Below are 18,120 nucleotides of genomic sequence, written 5' to 3'. Positions count from 1 at the left end.
GGAGCAAATAGCTTCTTTTTAGAAAGAAGCACACCTTTAAAAAATCATCTTGCTGTAGTGCCTTAGAGTCATAGGTCTTGGCCTAAACTATAATGGCTTTCAGGCTGCTTGTACTGATTCAGTTCAAATCCTCTTATTTCCTGTAGTCTGCTCTGGTACACCAGGCTACTGCTCCAAATGTCCCTGTGTGCCCAGCTTGCTGCTGTTGCTGCTGGGAGCTGTCTGTCAGCTGGGATTTCTGTGGTGCTTGGAGATGGTCCTGGAAGTGTGGGGAACCTGTCATTAGTCATTCTCCATGGCTTCTGAGCTGAGTGGGAATGCTTTCCTCTTCTTCCGAGCATGGCTTTTATTTTGGCTATTTGCAGACAAACTTTGGCTCACAAAATCTCTTTGCTGTTCTAGTCCCAGTGGAAATAAAGTGCTGGGAATTTCAAGTGTTTAGGATGAGCCATTCACAGGATCTGGCAGATTTCAGACCCGAGGGAATGTCATGAAGCTGAGTCAAGAGAGGTTTAGGTTGGATATCAGAAGACGTTTCTTCCCCCCGGAGTGTGATCGGGCACTGGAACAGGCTCCCCAGGGCAGTGGTAACAGCACCGGGCCTGTCTGCGTTCAAGAAGCGTTTGGACAACGCTCTCAGGCACATGGTGTGATTCTTGGGTGTCCCGCACAGGGCCAGGACTTGGACTCGATGATCCTGATGGGTCCGTTCCAACTCAGCATATTCTGTGAGCGCTGAGCACCGGGAGAGCTCGGGGAAGAGGCGTCCCTGGGAAACACCTTTCTGCTGCTTTCAGCCCTTCTCTGATGGCAAATGGTGCGGGGAAGAGGGGCCCTAGAAGCTGTCCTCAGACAAATCTCCTGTCCGTCCGTCCGTCCGTCCGTCCGTCCCGCGGCACCGGGACCCCCGCGCTCCATCCCCGCGTTCCAGACGTGGTTTCTGGCCCCGCCCCGGAGGCCCCGCCCCGCGCGGCCCTGAGGCCTCAGCGCTGCCCGCCGGTCCCGGCCCCGCCCGCCGTCAGCGGGCCGCCATGGCGCGGCACCGGGGCCGTCCGCGCTCCCCCGGTCCTTCCTCAGGGACTTCCCGGCCCCGCTGGGCCCGGCGAGCCGCTGCCCTGGAAGCTCCGCGGGCGAGCGGGCGCCCTGAGCAGGGCCGAGGTTCCCGCGCTCGTGCTGGCCGAGCGCGGCGAGGAGCTGTTGGGCGGCAGGTTGGGGCGGCGCGATGCGGGCGGGGGCTCGGCCGGGCTCTCCAGGGGGCAGCGCCGGCAGCGGGGCGCCGGAGGCCCAGCGGCCGCCCCGCCGCCGGCAGGTGCAGGAGCGGGAGGCGCTTCCTCCTGACGCGGGGCCCGCCTGAAGCGGGGGAGAGCCCCCGGCGTCTCCCAGGGAATGTTACCTTTGGAGACTTATTTGTTTATTTATTACTACCCTCCTTATTGCTTTTTGTGACTGTTAACAGCGTGCTTCTGTCACAGGCCTGCCGCCCCGGCCCCGTGCCTTTATAATATTATTTGTGTGTGCGCTTCAGAAATACTCGTCTGCCGCTCCCGGTGCAGGAGGAATTCAATTACAAGCCTGCAATTATCGCGATGGGGCGATTCTTGTGGTGGAAGTACCAATAGCGGGAATTCAAGCCCCTAAGGGCACCTGTGTGGGTCTGCTTGAAAGTCTGGGAGGGAGTCTGTGAACTGCAGCCTCGCAGGGCTGTCAGGGGTAAGAAGCAAAGCAGCTACAAGGGTATTCAGCTCCTCGGCCCTTCTGAGGGCTGGGGAATGGGATGTGCTTGTGTGGGTTTCTCGAGTGGATGTTTTCTCAAAACTTCAAGAGTGTAGTCACACCACTGCTGGAACACACAGCTGCTCATCAGTAGTGTCTCTGTCATCCCCTGACTTTGGGAGACGCCTCTTATAACCTTCACCCTGAAGGGTTTACACTTTAACACTGCTAAGAATTTGGATGTGACTTACTTTTGGCAAATTACTGCTTCATCGAGAACAAGTTGTCTCGATCCAACCTGTCTGCTTATACCCTTCTCTCTTTCTGAAGCACTTGAGCAGTAGGGCCTGTGCATTCCAGGTTTTATAAAGTTCCTACCACAGTCTGCTTCATTCACCTGTTTGTAAGAGTCAATAACAGGGGTTGTGGGTGGTCTAAAAGAATCTTAGTGGTGGTCTGACTGTGCTGTGGTAATGGGAGTGTGAAGTCAGGGAATGAAGGGGGACTGGTTCTGGTTAGGTATATGCTGAATGTTACCTGATTACTAGTGGAATTTGATGGATAGAAAACATGGTTTGAATTACTTGTCTCTCTAACTACCATTTGGTGAGTTTATAAATACCAGATAGATTTTTGTTGTTGTTGTTGTTGAAAGCGTATACGTGATTTTTAAATATTTAAATTGCCTTAAACAATCAAGTTACTCCTTTGCTTTATATTACAGAGATGCTTCGGAACATAATATCGCTCAGTTAAATGGTACGCCTAAATCTGAAGATAACAAATGCATACAAAAAAAATATGATTTTTTAAGCTGTAGTTTAAAAAGACTCAGGTGATTATTGCATTACTTAGTTGTGCTTTGACTAAATTGCTCTTGAACAAAACACAGCTGTCGGATTCCCCTGTGAAACTGCAAATTCACTGCATGTACTGAATCTTTGAACTCTGTAGAGCAAGAGTGGTTCTGGGTGAGTGCTTTAAAGAGCAGGGTAATGGCAGTCTTGAACAAATACTAATCACATGGCAACCCCTCTGCCACGTGGGCCAGTTCTTTAAGAGAGGAGGGTATGCAGCTGTAGAGTTATGGGATATGTTATTCAAACGTATGTAGTGATTTAAAAATCAGTATTTCTGAGTTACATATCTGTTAACATTCTCTTGTGCTCTTAGTGGGCACAGCAACAAGGGGAAACACGAGAGACACGCTGGTTATGCAGTGCTTTCACCTCACCTATCACTCCCGGTGTTTACACAGCAGAGCCTGCCAGTGTCAGAAGCTGCATTTTTCACATACCTGCCCTGCAGCCAGTTCAGGTTGCACAACCTGTTTTGTGGAGCTGCCCAAGTCCTCAGCTGGCAACAGAAAAAAAGAGAAAGATAGCTAAAGAAAGGAAAGCAGAATATAAATTCAGCAATCTACTTACTTATCCTTCTTTTCACAAAATGTATTGAAAACAAGAAATAGACATGGGAAGTATTTTTATGAATTCTCATGGCTGGCTGCAGGCAGCTCTGTGTGTGAAGCCATGTGTTTGGGTATAGTGTAGTATACCTGAAGTGTCAAATATAGGGATCCCCACAGAATTATAGCTCAGTTTTGGACTCCTGTGACAATGAGAAACCCCATTTTGCAGATGCAGAAAGGCTGCATTTTCCTGTTGGGTCATCTAAGTTCTTATGTGTGCAGCAAAAGACTGGTACAGCCTAAGGCCAAGCCAGAAATCTGGTGTTTTGAAATTGCCGGCCTTCTTCTCATAAACTGTGTAATTAGGAACTAAAACTGAAGTCTGATTGTGTGAGAAATTGCCAAACATTACATTTTCTTTCCCATGTTTGCTACTGTGGATCAACTCAAAATGCAGTTTTGAAGGTTAAATAAACTTTTCAGTTGATGTGAATCCCTGAAATCCTCAATAAAATAGATGAGGGAATAGTAAGGGGATAAGAGAAAGAAGGATGTTGAAGATTTTAAAAAATGAGAAAATTAAGGGAGGTGATGACACTTAGAAGACATTTAGATGTCTGTATAAAGTTGTTGAAGATGCAGAAGTGGTGCCAGATTAGTGACCTCATGAGGGGTCACTGTAGTTTAGATCCAGTGATCTCCTGTTGCAGGCTGTGACAGCAGCATCCCAAACACATGGGTGGCAGCTCAATGGAAAATACTCACCTTCAAATATCAGTGTTGATCTAAGAGGTTTAACACTATGAAGATGTTATTGGATGTACCTCACTGACTGCTGGCATTGATGCTTGTCATGTATTTCCTCAGTGTATTTCCTTCATTTCTCTAACACTCCAGCATCACAGAATGTACTTTACATGGTGATTAGCAAGGATGAAGGATTTCTCTGTAGATCAAAGTGTTATTGAGAATCAAGTTTGCCACACAGTTCTGCTGTTCTGCTTCTCATTTCTGTGTTGTCAGGTACTTCATTCACATGTGCACAGATGTGTGGGTCATGCCCTGAAGGGCCTGAGCTAATATCCTTGGCTCATGAGGTAACATATGGTGATGTTAAGCTTGTTCTTCCAGTTGCTTGAAGGCACAAACCTCTGTGTCTTTGCAATGAGGAACATTGTTTCTCCACTACTGCTCAGGATTGCTCTTGAGAAGAGAATGGTCAAAGGAATAACATCAATGAGGTCCAACAAGGAGTCTCTGAGTGCTGTTGCTTCTCTAAGGCTGCACACATCTCTTTACATGGAAGCAGTTGGATACCTCAGACTGACCCTCCTGAATGTCTGTCCTAATCTAAAATGAATTATTTTAACAAACTTCTCCAAACTCAGCTACCATGGCCAAACACCAGCTAAGACAGCAAACCTCTTTTGCTCCCTGGCAGGCCTTGTGCTTAAATCACTAATCTAGTGAAGCTTTGCAGTATTCTGCTTCAAATAACTCATTTAAATCAATGGAACTGCCTGCTCCTAACTGCAGTACATAACCTGCCCCAATTCTTCAGAATTTTTAGTGATCTTGTTTTGCAGAATTTTAATTACCATACACTTTTGGGTGGGAGCTGTGTGTTCCAACAGTCTGTGGAAACAGATCGATGTGACTGAATAGTCCATTAGTTACAAAACTTTAGACATCAACCTGAAACATTCCTGACTTGCACTGGAACAGAACATGAGATAAAATCAGACCCCCAAATATAGAAATTTCTTCTTCCCCTTGATAGGACCTGAAACTTGTATGGCCATCCTGTGACATATCTGTGGAACAATGTGAAATTCCTGTAGCCTTCCTGTTTGAGGAGCTTTGCTACAATAGCAAACAGTTGGGAGACTTGAGCTTCCCGCTCTGCCCCCTCCCAAAGGATCTGCTGTGTTGCCTCAGCATCCTGTTTTGTGTCTGTGTTTTACACTGTAGCACTCACACCCAAGGTGTGGTCCTAGCATCTTTATTTTCAGCATTTCCCTTCTTTTAGAGTAGTTAATTCAGCAATTCTGATATTTTGATGTTTTGATGTTTGTACGTGATGTAAGCATGAAGAGGGAGAAAAGAAATTTTGTCTTGCTTCTTATTTCCCCAGTCTCTTCTTAAAACTCTTTTTAGTTCTTTCCTCTGTGAAAACTACTAATCCCCTGTTTAATGTGACCCCTACTTTTAATAAATACTTCCTTATTCCTAATTTATACTATTTAGTGTAATGTATTAATACTTCTCATTGCTGGGAACATGTTTGCAGTGTCACTGTTCACTTCAGACAAGACAGTGAATGTTAGGTGGGATTGTCTGCAAACAGACCTTCTAGTTTCCATGGAACCAGTTGTGCTCCGTAGCAGAAGCAAATGTGTGTTTATCAGAAACAACCTGCTTTGGAACAGCAGCTCTCTCACTGTTTTGTGATTAACAATGTTACAGTTTTTCGTAGCTTTGATAAAGTTAATGTGTAAGAGGAATGTGGCACTTCTGCTATTTATTAGTTATCGGGAAAAGGGTTAACAAACTGGCTCTAGTAATTTTGGGTGATGACCAAAACTAGCTTGTGTTCTGCTGTGTGTGGTTTGTCCACTGCTGCTGCTAAAGCTGATGGCAGGATCATACACAGCTTGGGAGAAATGATGTGCAGCCCACACTGTACATGTGTCTGGATAGTAAAGGTTTTGGCGACTCTGTCCTGCCTTCAACAGTACAGAGAGGCTGGATAAACTGTTAATTTTGTGATCAATGTGTGTTTCCTAATTCAAAACTCTCAGGGAGTTTTCCCAGTTACAAGATACTCCCAATAGTAATTTTGTGAAAGAATAACTTTGCTTTTAAAAAAAAAAGCATGTGGGTGGGGACACCTGCAATTCAAGAAAGAAAAGACTTGATGAAATGCTAAAAAAAAAAAAAAGATCAAATTTATAACAATGAGGAAACTTTCAGGGCTGGTTTGCTGATGTTTAAATCAGTTTCTTTGGTTCTACTTGGAAAACTGAAATTGTCTTCCAAAGCTTTCATATTTTGCTCTTGTAACATTTGTGAAACACCCTTTCTGTTGTTGTTTGAATTGGATATCAAAATAAGAAATACCCAATTTTGAAACAACATGTTTAGGGCTTAATTGACAAGTGGCTTTTGTGGAATTAAACCTCTCCTGTTCTGCTGTGTGGTTTTTCTTCCTGCTGAGAATGAAATGGAAGTAGCAGGTGACTCTCTGTTGCACATTTTCTATAAAAACTGTTCCGTGATGACTGAAGGGCCTGAACAGATGTATTCTGGATTCTAAAGCTGCTGCTTCTCATAGTTTCTTAAGAAAAGCTGAAAAAGCCCTGCTTCGTGTAAACGTAAGAGATGGAAATTCTCTGTGTGCCATTGTTTATGTATTTGTTTTGATTCCATCTTGTTCATCTCCTTTAGAGACCTAATGTCATTAACACAAGAAACAACTTCCTGTGCATTTTAGGATGTCAGATGTTCTCTCCTCGATGGATGGAGATATAGATAGATAGATAGATTTTTGTACTTTCCTAGTCACCATCACCCTGGGAACTGTGAGTTCTGCTCTAATAAATACTAATGCTGCTTGAGTGGAAACATTCTGTAGTTGATTATAAGAATAAAAAGAGAGAGGGAAATAAAAGTAGCAGATTGGGGAAAAAATAGTGAATACAAGCAGCTTTTGTTTATGAGAAACCCTGTGACCTGCTATTATTTTGACAGTATGAGAGGATCTTTCACTTGCTAGAGAACTGCTGGCATTTGCAGATCTGCTCTAAACCCACTGCTGATAGAGCTGTAACGTGCTAGAAACACACGGAGTCCACAGTGACTTTGCTTTACTGGCAGAGTTGTGCCATGTGTGATCTTCTGGTGTTAGAGAGCCTCTGTAGCAAATAAGTGCGCAAATGTATCGTCCCTCAAATATACAGCAACTGCAGCTGACTTATGTGACAAGCTTGTGCCAGCAGATATAGCACTTCTTTTTCCCCAACATACGCATATATACGCATATGCACACTCTGAGAGGAGAAGAGGCTCATACAGTGGTGTTCTGGCCTGCAGTGCCACTACTGCTTTGTTGCCATGACTTTGATAATAATATCTAGAAACATCATCATGTAACTTTTTTTTGTAATTTGAAAGATGACAAGTGATCAATACTTGGCCAATACAGTTGGTAATCTCTTGTGCTTCGCTTTCTATAAACAGATTTCTTGACAATACTGTGGGAGAACGTGTGTATTTGGGGTGGGAGGATCTGAATTCTTTTCCTTCCGAAAAAAAAAAAATGCAGAAGGCTTTGTGTTAACACAGGGTGTTTGGCCTGTCCTGGAGAGGCTTGTGCCACCCTCCACCAGGTGACATAGAGCTCAGATCTCTGCCCTTTATTGGCATAAGTCTTGCTTTACTCTTTAACTTACCACTTACTTGGATTTTTGAAATGAGGCTTGTATTTTACCGTGAGTGGCTGGAGGATATGAACTCCACGCTCCAGCCCCTGCCAATCTGGCTTCAGCTGCTGGTGAAGCTACCATGCCTCATCTACACTGTTACAACATGCTTTAATTCTTTTTTAATATTTTTTTTTTTTTGTGGTCAAAACACACCCTTTTTGTTAGCAAAGAAATAGCCTGTGGCAAAGAAATTTAAAGTCTGTTTGCTACCAGCCTGTGCTGGGGCTGGGTAATTAGTATTGTATGTGCTGTAGAAAGGGGGCTGACACATGCTTCTTCTAAGACTCTCTTAAGGTAACATCCTCTGCACATAACACACCCCACCAGCTGCCCTCTTCTTCCCAACACATTTGCTTTCCCACTTAGGAAACAGCTACAGTATTCCTTCTGAATCACGAAGATTAAATTATGCTTGGTTCAGCTCATCACCAGGGTGTCTTGGGCTTCTTTGAAAGGAAGATTTTAACAATACGTGACATTCTTCTTTGCTTACAGAAAAGGTTTGAAGTTTGATATAGTAGTTGCAGTGGACTTCTACTTTTGCCCTCGTTGCTGTAGGTACTGTGGCTGCTTCCAGATACTCTCCAGCCAAGTGAGACCTTGTAGCTTTCAACTAAAGCAGCGTTTCTTACTCTTTTTTAATCACATATTTTGTTAACTCTTGAAGTCTCTGACTTAGAGGATGAAATTAGAACTGGTCAACACTGAACCTGAATGGAAGATGCCATTCCTTGGAGCTCCATTTACCTGAGCTGGAGTAAAAAACAGTCTTACCAATATGGTAGTGCTATAAAAAAAACTTACAAAGAAATCACAAATATGTTCTGTTCAGAATTGACATTGACAAAAGATAAAGGTCTGAGAAATGACCCTGCCTATTTAGTTCAGTGTGTCAGAATCAACTGTTCCATGTTGTTGCTGACTGCATGGCAAAATCCCAATAAACAAGCGTTTTTTTATAGGTTTGCAGAACTGTGGAGGAGGAGGAAATGCACAGGAAGCAAAGCTGAATGAAGTGTATCAGTACTGAGGAATCTCTGAATTTCCTTTCTAGGAGCTGGGTGGCAACTGGAAAAAGTTGAAGGATGTGACATAATAACTTGTAAACTTTTTCTTTGTTACAGGCATCCTGCAAACAGAGGTTTATACAGGACTTGTGAATTATAGCACTTAGGAGGTTGCCTGTTGTTTAAGCTGCTTTTTATGGACCCAGTTCTGCAAGTCAGGACTCTGGAAAGCATAAATCTATGAAGTTTAAAATCAAAGTAATAAGCCCTCTTCTGATGCTGAACTGGAAACCCAGGCTAGATTTGATTTTTTTTTTTTTTTAGCTCCAGCATAGCAGAGAAATCCTGGAGATGACGAAGCTGTGGCTCTCACTGTGCATTTACATTCATAGCTGCTTCACTTAATATTTTTTTTCTCTGCTCCTGGAGCTGAAACCTGCTTTGACTAAAGCTTCTGACTTTCAGCAGCGTCAGCTACACATCTGACATTGTTTGTTGGGCTTGTTTTGTCATATTCCTTTCTTTTTCTCCTATACAAACAAAAACAGGAAGCAGGATTTTGGGGGAGGGGGGAGTTGACATATCCCTTTTGGATGTATTTCTTGCCTGACCTTTTAAAAGGTTGTCTATCAGTGTCAGTGATTATAAGCAGTCATTGTTACTTTAACTAGGCTAGGAAAGGAATGACTCCCCTAAACTTATTAGCCTTTAAAAAGAAATAAAAGCCACTTTCTGTTTTCCCTTGATGTGACATGACTGCAGCTAGCACTGAAAGGGCTGCAAACACATTGCCATCTATTTGAAGTACCGAAATAACTCATTAAAGGAGGTCGTCAGTGCCACAGAACACGGAGCATAAAGCAGGGCTGTGTTAGCAGCCTGCTGACTAACACAATGCTTTCTGTTTGCTGCCACGGGAGGTACTGTACAGGGCTGGGAGGATGTGACAAGGCCTCTCTTTCAGAAACACAATGGCAAAATGCATTTCAGCTTGTTGTCACTAAGGTCTAAAACCTCTGAAACCTCGCAGTCTTCCCCTCCCTGCCCTGCTGTACACACACAAACCAGTCATCGCTGTGCAACATCTGCACACACCAGTTGCTTCCTCCATTTCATCCTCTGCAGCAAACCAGTTTTATGCAGGACTTTCAGACTGTTTCCTGGCAAAACAATATCTCCTTGCTGCAGGTGCCCTAATGTGGTATTTGCTTTGGTTGTATAATTTGATATTTTGTGGGGAATCAAACACTCCATGAACAATGGATAAAATGCTTTTTATGGATGTTCACTGTGCTCATAGAAAATGGGTGGAATGTGTGTTATGTACTGTAGTTGTTAGTGCTTGCCATGGGAATGTAGTGAATATAAGAGAGTTATTTTCTAGTAGCCCCATTTTAAAGTTGGATGGGACTTACTTGTTTACAGGTTCAAAGGCATTGTAGCAATTGTGTGCTTCCTATAAAACTTGAATAAAGCATTCAGTATGCAGGAGGGGGTGAGTAGATTGTGTAGCATTATTGTCTTCTAGATGCTTACCCAAAAGCTTCATCTGACTCACAAGTTTTGGAATCTCTTCTTGTCCTAGTCCCCAGTGCAGACTCTTTGCACCTTCTTCCTGGGTGATTTCTCTGGGGAGCTTACAGGGAGGAGAGACTGAACGACGACGAGGGCTGTAGGTTAGGTTAGCACTAAGCAGGACTTGTCTTGTGAAGAGGAGTCCAAAGTAACCTTTTTGGAGACTTGCATGTACCACAATACAGAGATCTTGATACTGTGGGACTGCAAACAAGAAACACTGTGTAGTGAGTAAAAACAAAGTGTTTGTGTTCAGAGGCTGGAATTGAAGGTAGCAGTTCCCATTTGAGAGCTCAAGAAGGAGGTACCATCTGTGACTGGAGTGTGAGGAAACAGTTTGAAAATGTGATTCATATGCTTCTTCCTCTTTGCATGCTTGAGAAAGCAGTTGTCTAACTAAGGATCTTACTAAAGATTTGTATGCATAAATATTGAACATATGGTTTCCCCTACTAGTTTACTAATGAAGTTGGAATTACTGTGTGTAAGTTCTCTAATTTCTGAGGTCACCAGCCATACACAGTGAGGTTGTAACTCAGTTTAAACTAATGCACTCTTTTGTTTTCCCTTCCTTTTCTTACCGGCAGAGGTGTTTCACCACTTCTTGAAGCATCGTTGATCCATGCTGCTGTTGATGAAGTTCTCCAAACAGACTTGACTGAATTTAAGCTGCAAAATGTGGAAACAGAGGGAGAAGGAGATGAGGAAAGGTTCACCTGTAAGTATACTCTTTCCATCTGTGGTTTTCCCAGAGGCTGTCTGTCAGAAGACCTCAGTGTTTTGAAATGTTTCCCAGATTATTTGGTTAGGCTGCCTGGCAAGCAGCAGTGAGCAGAACTTTATTTGCTTCTGCTGGGTATCTGTGGGATGAAAGGAAGCTGTGCTAGTTTTGTGGGCAACATGCAAACGCGATGTCTGGAGCCCTGGACTGATCGTGTGAGTTGGCTTTCTGTAAAAGGAAGAGAGTACCCTTTTCTCATTGGTAGGCTGACCTTAGCTAAGACTCCTATGTTTTGACAGTGGCATCTTCACAGTTGCTGATGTGCAGCCACGCCAACACCTTAAATTCATCCATATAAACCATCTTACTTTAGTCTTGGGAACCAGATTTTGGGACCTCTGGCATTCCACAACTTGAACATCCTGAAACTCCAGATTTTTCTCTTGGCAAGTTTCTCAATAGTCACTGGCCTTATTGATGATTTCTTCTCTTGCCACCCTCCCTATATTCTCAGACTTCCTTGTTCTTTCAGTGGAAGTGGTTCAGTAGGACATAAACCGACCCAAAGCCAGGCTAATGCTTTTTCAACCCTTGTGTCCAAGACAACAGCAATATCATCTTGAAGGCTTTTCTGAACACTTGATTATTTCCTTTTCTTTTTTTTTTTTTCAGTAGGGAGAAACTCCTACCACTATATTTTATTAATTTTACTTACATAATGATAACATTTATGTCTACTATGCCAGACTGACTTTTGGGTCTCTTTACGATTTTGTACCTACTTGATACGCCTCTGTTTTGAAAGAGAACTAGCAAGTAATGAAGCTGCTATTATCCTTGATGTCATCCTAGTTACCATTGCAACTTCCTCTCAGGACCCCATTTTAATTCTTGCAGAGCCTGTACAGGCAGAGTGCTGGATGTGTATATGTAGCTGTAAGGAAAGAAATTTGAAGGAAAGACAGGCCAAAAGGGGGTAATGTAGGAACCCAGGGCACAGCACTGACTGTTTTGTCTTTGTGCTGTCAGTGCTGGATGGGGAGTCGCTGCAGCGCTGCTTCTTTAACAAGCTTCGGGACATTTGCTCCGAGTGGCACAAGCAGTTGCCATCACTGAGACCCCTGGAGCGGTTCCTGCTTGTTTCCATTCACGCCATCCGTAACACTCGACGGAAAATGGAGGATCGCCACGTTCTGCTCCCGGAGTTCAACCAGCTGTTTGGTTTGTCAGTAAGTCTGGACACGGGTGGGGAGGCCAGTTGGGTAGCTTTTCAGCATTGCTGTAAATACAATGGCCTAGTGATGGATGGCCTGTGAAATGGCAAAGATTTGTTGCCACAAGTTATTTATCATGTCTGTGCTGGAGCAGGGACTTAGTGACTCAGATTGCTGGGGGCCAACTACTGCCCTGATAAAGAAGTGATACAGGGAGGATCTTGTGACTTTGGGTTTCATGTCATGAGTGATACAGGGAGATGAGAAGTTCATCTAGTGTTATGTTGCTGGAGTTACAACGTTCTTGTGACTGACACAACTTAGATATTTGTTGAGAACAGCCCTGGGGAGAAGGACCTGGGGTGTTGGACGAGAAGCTCAGAGTGACCCGGTGGTGTGTACCTGCTACCCATAGAGCCAAACGTGCCCTGGGCTGCATCCAAAGCAGCATGGGCAGCAGGTCAAGGGAGGGTATTCTGCCCTTCTGCTCTGTCTTTGTGACACCCCACCTGAAGTGCTGCATCCAACTCTGGGACCCACAACAAAAAAATGAGATGGACCTGCTGGAGTGAGTCCAGAGGAGGCCAAAAAGGTGATGAGAGTGCAGGAGCACTTCTGCTGTGAAGACAGGTTGAGACAGCTGGGGTTGGTCAGCCTGGAGAAGATGCTGGGGAGCCCTTTGAGTACCTTCCAGGGTCTACAGGGTTACGGGAGAGGGGCTTTTTACAAGGCATGTAGTGACAAGAAAAGGAGGAGTGGTTTTAAACTGAAAGAGTGCAGATTGACTTGAGATGTTAGGAAGAAATTCTTTACTGTGACGGTGGCAAGGCCCTGGCACAGGTTGCTCAGAGAAGCTGTGGCTGCCCCATCCCTGAACGTGTTCAAGGCCAGGTTGGATGGGGCTTGGAGCAGCCTGGTCTAGTGGTAGGTGTCCCTGTCCATGGCAGAGGGGCTGGAATGAGACTGTATGGTCCCTTCCAACCCAAACCATTTGGTGACATTAAGAACAGAAGAGGGGAGAACAGCAGTTGTGTAAGTACCATAAATACCAATTAATGAAACTGCTGTAGGACTGCATAACCAGCCATCTGCTGTTTCAATTCCAGGTTATGTTCAAGGGCATTAAGTGACTACCAGTAAACAAAGAAAAGTAATTCCCTTGCAAAGTACCCATTTTATCCATTTTGTACATGTGTAAACAGATTTAAATTGCTGTTTGTGTGAAAGAAAGCCCAGAATAAAGAATCTTTGCTTGTTGGTACCAGTCTGCGAGCTGTATTGTTTTTGAACATGAAGGTGTCTTCTCCTTTCTCCTTCCCTGCAAAAGGATGATGTTGACCGTGCTTACTTTGCTGTATTTGATGGCCATGGTGGAGTGGATGCTGCCAATTACTCAGCAACCCATTTACATGTAAATGTTGGGTTACATGAAGAGATTGTTAAGAATCCAGCTGAGGCCTTGAAATGCTCTTTCCAGAAAACAGATGAAATGTTTCTTTTCAAAGCCAAAAGAGAGGTGAGTGGGTAGAGATTAATTCCATTGTATTTAAGTAACACTGAGAACTGTTGGACAACGTGGTATTATCCAGAATATTCTGTCAGTACGGTTTCTTTGAATCACCGACTTCTTTATGAAATTATGCTACATGTAAAGGTTTTCTTTGATCAACTCATTTCTTATTTTGAAGAAAATCAAAATGACAGTGCTTGAAAGTTCAAGATGAGTAATTGAAAAGAGGTGTTAAAGTGGTTTAAATGGTTCTGACATACCAATTATTTGAGAGAACACTGCTGCGTCTTTGCCTAAATTGGGGAGCCTCTAGATGTTCGATTTTTCTACCTCTTATCTGGAAAAGATATTTTGCTCTTCCTTATAATATGGTCACTATCTACCTCTTTCCTGTGCCACCATTAGTGTCACAGGTGGTTGTAAGTGAAAAAAGAGTTCTGTTATTTAAATCAGACTCTTCAGTTCATTAAACTTATTGATCAGCTTTGAATCAAGTTGGTATGATGAACATTCTTTGTTCAAATCTATGTAGTGGGAGGATGGTTTATTACACAATTTGAGAACTCTTTTATTATGGCGGTATCTGGAAGTATTCATGGTTAATCTGTCACTTAGGTACAAAAGAGGGACCAGCATCTCCATGAGGTCTGAATCACTTATCTAGGACAGTTAGATTCTTTCCTTTGTTGACGTTCTTATTTAAATACCCAAGGATAAAGGGATGTGTGTGGAGCAAGGTGTCTGTAGTTTCTAGTGTTAGAGTGGAAGATGTGAAAGGGATTGGAGAGACCTGTGTGTGTTTGTGAAGTGTTCATAATACTGAAATTCAGATCCTCTTGCTTTTCTATATCTTTGTGTTTTAAACAATAGAGCTCTTATTCTCCTAGATCAGTTTTGGAATTAATAGCAGAGAAGGAAGAACATAACAGAGGTCATAATAACCACGTACATGCTAGAAAATATGTTTATAAACAGTTTATTTCAACTTTGTCTATGATCTTGTACCTTTTTTCCATGTATCTGAATTAGGATTGGCATTTAGCGTGATTAAACCTAAGTTTACAGTATTGCCATATATCCTAGTAGGGTATGTTGAATGTTCACCAGACATCCCTGTTTCCTTCTGTAGAAGCTGCGGAGTGGCACAACAGGGGTATCTGCATTGATTGTAGGGAACAAGCTGCACATAGCATGGCTGGGGGACTCACAGGTGATGCTGGTGCAGCAAGGAAAAGCTGTGACATTAATGGAACCTCACAAACCAGAAAGAGAAGTAAGTCTGACTGGTTAATTTTTCTCCTAAATGCGTGTTGTCACAATCTCTCGTGAAACCTTTTGGAATCAAGCCTTGTTAAGTGTTTGGTGCTTTAAATAATTACATATATTGTATGAGAGGATCTGGAGAATGAACAAATTTTTTTTGCATACACTCCTGTGTCTTGACAAGGTGACTCCTACACCTTGGCTGCTTGAAAGTACTGATGGTACTGGTAGTCCTAACTTCAGTTCCTGCTCAGACTGTCTGTTCGAAATTTGTAGTAATGAAAGACTTTCACAGGATATTTGTGTGTGTGCGTGAATTTAAATTTACCTATTTCAAAATAACTTACTATTTTGAGATTAATAGCTATTTAAAATGTTATCATAATGCAAGTCTTTCATAGTATGCAGTACTGTCAATGGAAAGCTAACACTAATCTACTGACCTAACTGGCTTAAAGTGTATTGCATTTCCTATCTGTTTTAAATAGCCAGATATTTTATTACATGAAATTGGATGGGGACCTTGCAAGTTTAGCTGGCATTGCATGACCCTTTGCCTTCATTGCATAAATATTTGTAATAACTGAGTAGTTAAAGAAGTATTAAGGCAAATGCTGTTGTTACTTTGCCTAGTTATCTTGTATTTCATTCCAAATATATTTACCCAATTGCTGTATGAGATGGCAAGAAGTGTCAGGAAAGAGTACTCATCCATGTGGGAAAGATCATGACAATACAGAAACGTAAGAATTCTGCTTTTTTGTGGCCAGGCCATAGCATGGCTGGGAAGAATTGGCCCTATGTGCATGTTTCTGCAGTAGATTCTGCTATGTGTGCTTACTGTATTCACAGTAGAAATACAGAAGCTGAAACAGCATAAAAAAATGTATTCCACTGTTTTTCAGGATGAGAGAGCACGGATTGAGACTCTGGGTGGCTGTGTAACCTACATGGACTGCTGGAGGGTTAATGGTACCTTGGCTGTTTCCAGAGCAATTGGTAAGAAAAACCATAAGAATTAGTAAATTTATATGAAATATACCACCTGAGATTGCAAATGGTATTTTGCTCAGCATCAACCACATAATAAATGACTCTTACTGTCTTTCCCATAAGGCAAACTATAGGACTTATTTTACATACTAGCCATGATAATCCTAATTCTTTTCTACATCTAAGCTTTTTACTTCTTATAAATGCCTTTGATACTGTGGTGTTTTATAGTAGTTTGACAAATGTGTAGCATTTAATTTGTAAAAGTGGATGAAGCAATAAATGTTTATCTATTCTTCTTTACGTGCCCAAATATCTGCTTTTAGGGGGAGTTTGTCCACTTTAATATGAATGTATCTTTCTCCTTGACTGTGGATCTTTCTCTTTCAAATCACACATATCCAGCAATTTAGAGTATTTTAATTTTAGTATTCCAGAATCTTATTAAATAAGCTTACTTTGCTATTAACCAATTAGGACAAAAAAGAGAAAAAACCATGGGCAATACAGTAGATAACTGTAATGTATGAGTGGAAGCAAATTAGTATAAATTTGCATTAATACTATTTGGGTCGGTAGCAACCCATATTTACTAAGTATGTCCATATAAAACTGATGAACTAAACACAGATTCTGATGACATTGTACTGTATATCTGTATGGCTAAGAAAAATCTTATTTTCATAGCATGCTAAAGGCTGTATAAGAGGCACACCTGCAAAATGAAGGCCTTACCGTCTCCTTGCACAAATATGTTTCTGAGAGAAAAAACGTAGTTATAATTTCTTTAGTTTCCCTGCAAAATTAGGAAAGCATAAATTAAAGCAACCCACTGGATTTAGGTAGATTCCAAGTGTTCCAAGACAAAGGTCTTCCATGCTTATTCCATAGCTTTTGACTACTCTTATCCTGCATCAGGTACCTCTGGAATATGATCTGGCTGTCCTTGAGGACGGTAAAAGCAATTGGTGGGTGAAGAAGTGCCTGTTTACATTTGAAGTAATAAAGCCTTTGTTTTGGTTGCTTGTCTCAGGTGACATATGCCAGAAGCCCTATATCTCTGGGGATGCAGATGGAGATTCCTTTGAGCTGACTGGTTCAGAAGATTACTTGCTCCTGGCCTGTGATGGATTCTTTGATGCCATCAAGCCCTATGAGGTTGTAGACTTGGTCCTGGAGCACTTAATGCAGACCAAAGGAGAGGGGCTCAAAGCAGCAGAAAGACTGGTGGCTGCTGCCAAGGAGAACGGATCCAGTGACAACATCACTGTTCTAGTGGTGTTCTTGAGGCATCCCCAGGACATCTTGGCAGACTGTCTCAGAGACCCGAAGAGCCTTGGGGCTGATGATGATGCTCAGAGCTCACCCTTTAATTTCCTCGGCTGCGAGCCAGCAGCCACACAGTGACAGAGTCTGTTTAGTCCAGAATGGTCAGATAAATTCACATAAGGAACTACTTTCCACTGAAGAAGCCTCTAATACAGTAGGCAAAATGTATCAGGAAAAATGACAAATGGACAAACATGGAACAGAAAGGCAAGGCCCTTTTTACTATGTTCCCATTTGTCTTTTCCTTCCTTCCTTCCTTCCTCCTCCCTTCAAAAAACACTGAGCAGACGTGGAGGTTTGTACAGTTATTTCATCTCTGGGAGCAGACACTAAAGTGTGTCCCAGGGCTGCTGGTCATATCCCTCTACCTTGGAAGTGGTAAGAAACCATAATATGTATAAGCTAATGGGTAAGAATACCTGTTTATGAATTCTGAGTGAAAATTTAAATTAGTGCTTAGAAAGAACACTGTATGTTGTATTTAATTGTAATGTTACTTTGGAGGTTGGAGGGGAGAAGCTGTTCCCATCACAGAAAACTTCTTCCTGTGTGTGTTCTGTAGGAACACGCTTGTTGTGTGAGGGACTGGGTGACCAGAGTGCTGTGTAAGGTGCTTTTGGTTTGTACCAAAGATGATATTACAAGAATGGTGCAGCCTCTTTATTCAAACAGAAACATTTAATTTTGTGTGTAGGGAGAGCAGAAAATGAAAACTGGATGCTCCAGAAAAAGAGCAGGAAAGCTAACTAGAAAAATCCCAGGGAAAATGATAGAAAATGAATTGCTTTCTGTGATGCTCTGGTTTATAAACTGGAACCTGATATTTAACTGCAGTGGATTATTCTCCCTAACAAACATGCTTTATTGGCTATTTGACAACCTGAAAAGAAAGGACCCCTCAGG

The 18,120-nt window shown here is 42.6% G+C and overlaps 1 protein-coding gene across 1 annotated transcript; it reads left to right on the top strand.

The window, feature by feature from the left end:
- Positions 1-1,586: 1,586 nt before the first annotated feature.
- On the top strand, positions 1,587-17,422 carry PPM1F (protein phosphatase, Mg2+/Mn2+ dependent 1F). Its single transcript, XM_029961224.1, has 7 exons — positions 1,587-1,609; positions 10,775-10,905; positions 11,938-12,137; positions 13,450-13,638; positions 14,762-14,905; positions 15,801-15,894; positions 16,922-17,422. Exons 1-7 carry the CDS (start codon positions 1,587-1,589, stop codon positions 17,293-17,295), a joined length of 1,155 nt encoding a protein of 384 aa, XP_029817084.1. The 3' UTR covers positions 17,296-17,422.
- Positions 17,423-18,120: the final 698 nt, after the last annotated feature.

Source organism: Manacus vitellinus, unplaced genomic scaffold, assembly GCF_001715985.3.
Source record: "Manacus vitellinus isolate BGI_N305 unplaced genomic scaffold, ASM171598v3 scaffold_31_pilon, whole genome shotgun sequence".
Classification (NCBI taxonomy): domain Eukaryota; kingdom Metazoa; phylum Chordata; class Aves; order Passeriformes; family Pipridae; genus Manacus; species Manacus vitellinus.
The sequence above is the reverse complement of the archived record's forward strand: the minus strand, read 5'-3'. Positions and strand labels throughout refer to the sequence as shown.

What these genes read in the sequence shown, in the direction of transcription:
- PPM1F (XM_029961224.1), top strand. Translation starts at nt 1,587, where the DNA reads ATGGGGCGATTCTTGTGGTGGAA. An exon ending in CTCACAAACCAGAAAGAGAA is followed by an intron (nt 14,906 to 15,800) that starts GTAAGTCTGACT and finishes ACTGTTTTTCAG; the next exon opens with GATGAGAGAGCACGGATTGA. An exon ending in GGCTGTTTCCAGAGCAATTG is followed by an intron (nt 15,895 to 16,921) that starts GTAAGAAAAACC and finishes TGCTTGTCTCAG; the next exon opens with GTGACATATGCCAGAAGCCC.